An 8,969-nucleotide genomic window follows, 5' to 3' on the forward strand; every position below is an offset into this window, starting at 1 on the left:
GGAGACCCCGAGCTGAGTGTCCAGAAAGACAAGCTGTAGAACACAAATCCAACGCAAGCGTGGGCCCACTGGTAATTTCTGCCTTGGGGGCTGCTTTCTCGTTTCAGTGACCAGGACACACGATGTTCTGAAGAAGGCAAGGACGAATTTGGAGGTAAGGAAACTACTGCACCAGTCGGAGCCAGAGAGCCCGCCCCAAACTTATCACCGTCTGTCATCAGAGTGCGCAGGTGATCCTCGACCTGCTCTGACCTTCCAGGAGCAGACATCGGGTCCTCATGGGCATCCCTCTAGATTCCATCCTCATCAGCCCTCCACCCCAATCAGCAACCTCCCTTGACCTCTCGGTTGGCCCTTACTTTGTCATCATCTTCCCTCCCTATTCCAATTCTGTCTCCTTTATGCCAGGTCAGGAGTGGGGAGAAATGCAGTTCAGTTGATTCTCGAGGTCAGAGGACATATGGGGTCTGCCTCTGAAGGAGCTTTCAGTAAAGGGATCCTGAGGCCAGTCAGGTGTTCGGGGGTTTCCTATACCATTATATGGAACAATAATGGAAAGATGCAACCTAATAAGTTGATTTCACTACACATTATTGGGCTGGAAACAGCGATTTGATTCTGACATCTCTTTTTCTTTAAGCAACAACACAAAAGAAAATCCTTGGGTCTTATTGATCTGAAAGAGCATTTGGTAATAAGTAAAAACTGAAACACAAAGGGCAAGATATTATCTCTATGGCAGACCTTCTCTACTTTTATTTAAAACACTAACACATTCTCTAGCAACCGCTTTGATGAAAAACTTAAGGTCTTAGAAATGGCCTAAAAATCAAAAACTAAACCTTTTACCTTGGACTTTAAAGCTTTGCCATAAGCAATTAAGCACATCCCTAGGAATGTTCCTAAATTGTAACCTAAGAGAATGTTGACCCCACAGTATGAAAATGGGTTGGGCCATAATTTAGCTCTGTTTTGTTTGTCTGTTTTGCTAATTTCTTCTGTTTTTCTCTGATGATTCCTCTCTTTCCTGAGCCTTTTTAGAAGAACACTTACAAGATTGCCTCTGTAAAACCTTATTCCTGCCTCAGCAAAGGTAACCCAACAGCCTCTCATACCTCCTGGCTTCCCCAGTTTGGAAGTATCCTTCCCACTTCCCCTAGGCCACTGGAAAGGCCCCAAGCCTGGGATCTAATCCCAGGCTTGTCGCTAAGTGGCTGTGTGGCTTTGGCTGGGCCCAGTCTCTGTGAGCCTGCTGACCCTCATCTGTAAGAGGGGGCACTAGAGTTAGATGATCTCTGAGGTCCCTGCTGACCTGGTCCCTCCCCCTCCTCATCAAGTAAACAGAACATAAACTTTAATAGGAGGACGTCCCTGCAAAATGTTCTCTCCTTCCTACAACAGGCTGCTTCTATATATGCCTGTTTCATACTAAGCATTTCCTTACCTGGGAGATTGCAAAAGCCATCCTTTTGCTCCAAAGTGAATTGGAGAGTGAACTGGCCCCTGAAGAGGGAGTGGTAGGGTCCGGCCACCTGGTGTTCAGTGGCTTTGAGCAGAGATATGACCACAGGAGGTGGTGGGAAGCTTTTCCTCCAACCTGGTGGCCCCAGTTGCTCCTCCAGACCTCAGCGCGTCCCCTCAGCTCATCCTTGTGACAGGCTCTCACTGTGCTCCTGGCTTCTGTCACCACTCAGATCTCTCTCCAGCCTCAGTTAGCCACCAGCAGTGCCTGATAATGGACTCTTACTTTGTGTTATTTTCGTCTGCAGGTGAAATCCCTAAGGGCTCTGCCGTGCACTCCAGTCCTGTGACCCTTGCCTTCCAGGAGCCAAGCAAGAAGCGAAGCCACCAGAGGTCCTTAAAACTGCAGGAAGGGTGGGCCTGCCCCCCTGCTTTGCAGCTCCCTGTCTGCTGAGGAGGATCTGGGCCCCACTCCTCCACACCTGCTGGAAGGTCTGAAAGGAGTCAGAGACGTGGCCTGGTGGGGCAGGGCGAAAGGCAGAGGGCCTCTCCTGCAGTTGAGGAATAACCAGGCAAGGTCCACTGGACCCAGCACTAAGCAAAACAGGCATAGTTTGTAGAAGACCTTGTGACACTGCTTCTGAACGCCCCAGGGGTATGGGAACCAGCAACAGCACATTTCTCGCCTCATCCTCCGAGGGTCAACTCAGGGGAAATAGGACCTGCTTCCTAGCAATGGAGCCCCACACTGGAGCTCCACAGCAGATCTAAAAGCACAGGACTGAGCAGCGGTGCCCTGCAGGACAGTGTTGGCAGACCTAACCTGGGCCAGCGAGCTGGGTCACAGTCAGGCTGGGGATTGGTCTACACTGCAGCACCTGAGTTATTTGAATCCACGTGGTGAGAGCAGTGATTCCCAGATGCCATCTCATGCTTAGCCTAGACCTCCTATTTCTACTCTATTATGATCTCCAAAAAGTGTACTGACCTTACTCTAAATATGCTGTCCCATTTTGTCATCCCAACTTCTCTCTGGGAACTAGGGACTAATGGCCACACCAAGCCCATTGAAAGTCTTGTGTAAAGCAAATCAGTGATCATTTTTAAGTGACATGTGAGGAACCCCCAGTTGCTAAAGCCTAGTCTGTGTCTTCACAGTGCTTTAGAATGTGTGTATGTGTGTATAAATGTATGATATATATTTATATATGTTGCTATAGCGATATGTTGAAGGCTAACATAACTGGTGGATAGGGTCAGTGGGAGGAAATGAAACAGTCTTTTTGGTGGCTATTAAAGCAAAATATGTATAAAGAAATAAAGTTTTCTTCACCTGCTTAGTTTCTAATTTCTATACCAGTCCTCAGGGTGAGTGTGTAAAAACAGGAAAGACAGACTGTCATTAAAAAGCTAACTGTCTGAAGCAGAATCAAAATGGTGGAGTAGGTGGATATGGAGCTCCTCTCCCCAACAGACATATCAAAAATACATCTACATATGGAGCACTCCTCCTTGAAAAGTGGCAGAACTATAAACCAAAGCTGCAAGAAAGATCTACATGTAATTAATTGGGTAGTAAGGGGAAAAAGAAGAAGACCTGGGTCAGCTCCTGGGCTCCTTGGTGGGATCTGCGAGGAGAAGGTCCACAAGGGTAGACCCTTGCCCTGGGGAGTGAGCAGGTCGAGTCACAATATGGGCATCCCAGTCCTGGGGTCCTGCATGGAGTGGCCAGGCCGCCTTGCCTCTTGGGAAATCTGTTGAGACAGAAGGGTTGGAGAAGACTAGACTCTACTCACCAGCAGTGCATGCTGGCTTGCTGACAATCAGGGCAGAGAGTGTTGCACTGGGAGCAGCCCCCTTGCTGTATTTCCCAGTCCAAAGGGGCAAATGCCCTGGCCCCACTCACTCCACACCACAAGCTGGCACAGAATCTTGCCAGAGACTAGATCTAGTCATGCAGAGACAGACCAGGATATCTGGGGTGTGATCTAGGAGTAGCCTCAGATGCCATAGTCAGCAAGGGCTCAGGGCAACAGGTGTAAATGCAGCAAACATTAGTGTGTGTCCACGGTGGCACAACAGGCGTGTGCAAGGGCCAAGCAATGAATCTTGAGCAGACAGGCCATGGGAGAGGATATGATCTAGCTAGGCAGAAAGAGGGCCTGGGGTGTGGTCCAGTTGGGGCTGCAACGGCCATTTTGAGCATGCTCAGGAGTACACAGTGGTTTGTCTTCCAGCTCAGCACTAGATCTGGGGCAGAGAGGTCCTGGGTGAGGTCTGCCACAGAGGCAGCCCAGATCTCAGGTGGCAGCGTAGCCACCTCAGTCCCTGCAGCCACAACTCCCCAACCTCCAGGCCCAGCCCACTCCATGCCACAGTCTTACACTAGATCTGGGATAAACACAATAGGGACACAATCTTGGGCTGCCTCTGAGTGGAGCTGTAGATGCCTACACAGGTGGAACATAGGTCCTCTGTAACCACACAGGCCTCACTTCAACACTCACTTCCTTTGGGGCAGGGCATGTACTCAAGGACAACAGAGGCTGATCAAACCCAATCCTCAAGGCTTCTACTCCAACAGGGGAGCACACCCTGCCCCTGACAGGGCCATGACATGGAGCAGAGAGGGACCCCCACCTCACATCCAGCACAGGCTCTAGATACTACACCACCATCCACACCCTGCTGTCAAGGGGATAATGGCCAGCACACACTGAGAAAAAGCCTGGCTGGCATTCATCCTGAAACTAGCCCTCACACCAAAAATATTAGACTCATGGAAGCTACACAGGGACACTCCCAAATAAACATTCAAGATCACAGTTGATAACTGTTTCTCCTAAAATCATAGAGACAGAGAAATTTAAGTAAAATGAAAAGGAAGAGGATCTACTCCCAATTAAAAGAACAAGAGAATTCTCCTGAAAGAACAAATAATGAAACAGACCTCACCAGTCTACTAGACCTGGAATTCAAAAAGGAGGTAATAAACTCAAGAAAAGTTATTTATGACAAACCCACAGCCAATATAATATGGTGAAAAGCTGAAAGCCTTCCCACTAAAACCTGGAACAAAACAAGGATGCCCACTAACCTTTTCTATTCAATATAGTATTAGAAGCCCTAGCCACAGCAATCAGACAAGAAAAAGAAATAAAAGGTATTCAAATTGGAAGGGAAGATGTAAAATTGTCACTATATGCAGATGATATGATACTATATATAGAAAACCCTAAAGACACCACACAAAAACTACTAGAACTGATAAACATATTCAACAAGTTAGCAGGATACAAGATTAACATACAGAAGTTGGTTGCATTTCTTTACACCAACAATGAAATATCAGAAAGGGAATACATAAAAAACTATACCTTTTAAAATCACAACCCAAACAACAAACTACTTAGGAACAAACCTCACCAAGGAGGTGAAAGACTTCTACTCTGAGAACTATAAAACATTAATAAAGTAAATTGAAGATGATTCAAAGAAATGGAAAGATATCCCATGCTGTCTGATTGGAAGAATTAATATTGTTAAAATGGCCATACTACCCAAGCAATCTACAGATTTAATGCGATCCCTATCAAATTACCCATGACATTTTTCACATAATTAGGACAAATAATCCTAACATTTATATGGAACCACAAAAGACCCAGAATTGCCAAAGCAACTCTGAGGAAAAAGAATAAAGTTGGAAGCACAACCCTCCCAGACTTCAGACAATACTACAAACTGACAGTAGTCAAAACTGCATCGTATTGGCACAAAAACAGACACATGGATCAATGGAACAAAATAGAGAGCCTGGAAATAAACCCACACACCCATGGTCAATTAATCTTTGACAAAGGAGGCAGGAATATACAATGGGAAAAAGACAGTCTCTTCAGCAAGTGGTGCTGGGAAAGTTGTCCAGCTGCATGTAAATCAATGAAGTTAGAACACACCCTCTTACTATACACAAAAATAAACTCAAAATGCCTTAAAGACTTAAACATAAGACATAACACCATAACACTCCTAGAATAGAACATAGGCAAAACATTATCTGACATAAATCGTACCAATGTTTTCTTAGGTCAGTCTCCCAATAGAACTAAAAACAAAAATAAACAAATGGGATCTAATCAAACTTTCAAGCTTTTGCACAACAAAGGAAACCATATACAAAATGAAAGGACAACCTACAGAATGGGAGAAAATATTTGCAAACAATGCAACTGACATGGGCTTAATTTCCAAAATATACAAACAGCTCCTATAACTCAATAATAAAAAAACAAATAACCCAATCAAAAAATGGGCATAAGACCTTAATAGACATGTCTCCTAAGAAGACATACAGATGGCCAATAAGCACATGAAAAAATACTCAACATTGCTGATTATTAGAGAAATGCAAATCAAAACTACAATGTGGTACCACCTCACACCAATCAGAATGGCCATCATTAAAAAGTCTACCAATAACAAATGCTGGAGAGGGTGTGGAGAAAAGGGAACCCTCTTACACTGTTGGTGGAAATGTAAGTTGGTGCAGCCACTATGGAGAACAGTATGGAGGTTCCTTAGAAAACTAAAAATAGGATTACCATATGATCCAGCAACTCCACTCCTGGGCATATATCTGGACAAAACTACAACTCAAAAAGATACAGGCACCCCTATCTTCATAGCAGCACTATTCTCAATAGCCAAGATATGGAAACAACATAAATGTCCATCGACAGATGAATGGATAAAGAAGATGTGATGTACACACACACACACACACACACACACACACACACACACACACACAATGGAATACTACTCAGCCATAAAAAAGAACAAAATAATGTCATTTGAAGCAACATGGATGCAACTAGAGATGATCATACTAAGTGAAGTAAGTCAGGAAGAGAAAGACAAATACCATATGATACCACTTATATGTGGAATCTAAAATATGACACAAATGAACCTATCTATGGAACAGACTCACAGACATAGAAAACAAACTGGTGGTTGCCAAGGGGGAGGGGGTTGGTGGAGGTATGGAGTGGAAGGTTGAGGTTAGAGATGTAAGCTTTTACATGTAGAATGGATAAACAACAAAGTCCTACTGTATAGCCCAGAGAACTATATTCAATATCCTATTATAAACCATAATGGAAAATATATAAAAAAAATGTATATCTATGTATAACAATCACTCTTCTGTACAGCAGTAATTAACACAACATTGTAGATCAACTATACTTCAATAAAAAAGGAGGCAATAAAAATGCTAACTGAATTTTAAAAAATGATCGACAGAAATGCAGGTCACTGTAACAACGACCTAGAAACTATAAAGATAAACCAATCAAAAATAGACAATTCAATTGCCGAGATAAAAATCCAATCTAGAAGCAGTGAATAGCAGACTAAATGACATAGAAGAATGAATAAGTGATCTGGAAGATAGAATAATGGAAATCAACCAATCAGAAGAGGAGACAGAAAGACAAATGAAAAAAAAGAAGTGAAGGCAACATACAAGATCTATGGGACTATAGGAAATGTGCCAACCTTCACATAATAGGGATTCCAGAAGGAGACGAAAGAGAAAAGGGGATTGAAAATGTATTTGAAGAAATTATGGCTTAAAATTTTCCAAACCTAAGAAGGAAACAGAAATCCAGATACAGAAAGTACTGAGGAACCCAAACAAGATGAACCCAAACAGATTCACATCAAGACATATCATACTTAAAATGGCAAAAGTTAAAGAGAGGATTCTAAATGCAGCAAGAGAAAAACAAACAGTCAATTACAAGGGAACCTCCATAAGGCTGTCAGATGATTTCTCTATAGAAACTTTGCAGGCCAGAAGGAGTGGCATAATATATTCAAAGTCCAGAAAGGGAAAAACCTTCAACCTAGGATACTATAGCCAACAAAATTATCATTTAGTATAGATGGAGAGATAAAGAGTTTCTCAGGCAAGTAAAAACTAAAAGAATTCAGCAATATTGAACCTACTCCAAAAGGAATACTGAAGGGTCTTCTCTAAATAGAAAAGAAGCAAGAATCTATAGAAAAGGAAAATCACAATAGGAAAGGTATATATAAAAGGACTGAAGATCACTTAAATAAGCCAGTAGAGATTTAAATTTTTTTAAATTACAAATACAAATCACAGTAAGAAGATAAGCACAAAGATGTAAAATAGGACATCAAAGTCACAAAATGTCAGGGAGGGGATTATAAAAATGTAGATCTTTTAGAATGTATTTGAACTAGTATGATTTCCAGTTTAAAGCAAGTAGATACAGTTATGGGTCAACATACTTGAAAACCAGGGTAACCACAAATAAAAAATATACAATAGATTCACAAAAATTAGTAAGAAAGGAACTCAAGCATACTATAAAAGAAAATAAACCACAAAGGAAAAACCAAAAGAAGAAATGAACAAAACTACAAAAACAACTGAAAAACATGGATTAAAATGGCAATGAGTGCATACCTATTAATAATAACTTTGTCAATGGACTAAAAGCTCCAATGAAAAAACAGAGTGGCAGATTGGATTTAAAAAAAAAGAACTACAATATTCTGCCTATGAAAGACACTTGAGGGTAAAAGACACGTAGACTAAAAGTAAGGGAATGGAAAAAGATATTTCCATGCAAATAGAAACAACAAGAAAGTGGGGGTAGCAAAACTCATATGAGACACAATAAACTTTAAAACAAAGTCCATAAAAAATGACAAAGAAGGATACTATATGATGATAATGGGATCAATACTAGAACATATTTCACTCATTAACATATATGCACTCAATATAGGAGCACCTAAATACATAAAACAAATACTAACAGACATAAAGGGAGAAACTGACAGGAATACAATAACAGTAGAAACTTTTAACACTCCACTGACATCAATGGACAGATCTTCCAGACAAAATCAATCAGGCAACAGAGGTCCTAAATGACACAATAGACCAGTTGGAGTTAACTGATACCTACAGGACACTACATCCAAAAACCCCAGAATACACATTCTTTTCAATTGTGTGAGGAATGTTCCCTGGGATACATCACATACTAGGTCACAAAACAAGCCTCGACAAATTTAAGAGGATAGAAATTATTTCAAGCAACTTTTCTGACCACAAGGTTATGAAACTAGAAATCAATCACAGAAAGAAAAATGGGAAAATGATAAACACATGGAGACTAAACAACACACTACTAAAAACCAATGGGTGAAAGATGAAATCAAAAGAAGAAATCAAAAACTACCTTGAAACAAATGAAAATGAAAACAAAACCTTTCAACAATCTATGGGATGCAACAAAAGCAGTTCTAAGAGGGAAATTCATAATGATACAGGCCTCACTCAAGAAACATAAAAAAAATCTCAAACAACCTAACCTAAACTCCTAAAAGAATTAGAACAAGAAGAACAAAAAAACCCAAAGTCAGCAGAAGGAAGGAAATAATAAAGGTCAGAGAGGAAA

At 41.5% G+C, this 8,969-nt stretch overlaps 1 protein-coding gene across 1 annotated transcript in view; it reads left to right on the forward strand.

Moving 5' to 3' along the window:
• Positions 1 to 2,746, forward strand: part of PDE4DIP (phosphodiesterase 4D interacting protein) — a 217,252-nt gene extending 214,506 nt beyond the window's left edge. The window contains exons 45-47 of the mRNA XM_024764823.1: positions 108 to 154; positions 1,042 to 1,093; positions 1,770 to 2,746. Coding sequence (XP_024620591.1) covers positions 108 to 154; positions 1,042 to 1,093; positions 1,770 to 1,915 — 245 coding nt within the window. The 3' untranslated portion in view covers positions 1,916 to 2,746. The remainder of the gene's footprint in view (positions 1 to 107; positions 155 to 1,041; positions 1,094 to 1,769) is intronic.
• The last annotated feature ends 6,223 nt before the right edge of the window (positions 2,747 to 8,969 follow it).

The sequence above is a fragment of the Neophocaena asiaeorientalis genome, unplaced genomic scaffold (genome assembly GCF_003031525.2).
Source record: "Neophocaena asiaeorientalis asiaeorientalis breed wild unplaced genomic scaffold, Neophocaena_asiaeorientalis_V1.1 scaffold62, whole genome shotgun sequence".
NCBI classification, from domain to species: domain Eukaryota; kingdom Metazoa; phylum Chordata; class Mammalia; order Artiodactyla; family Phocoenidae; genus Neophocaena; species Neophocaena asiaeorientalis.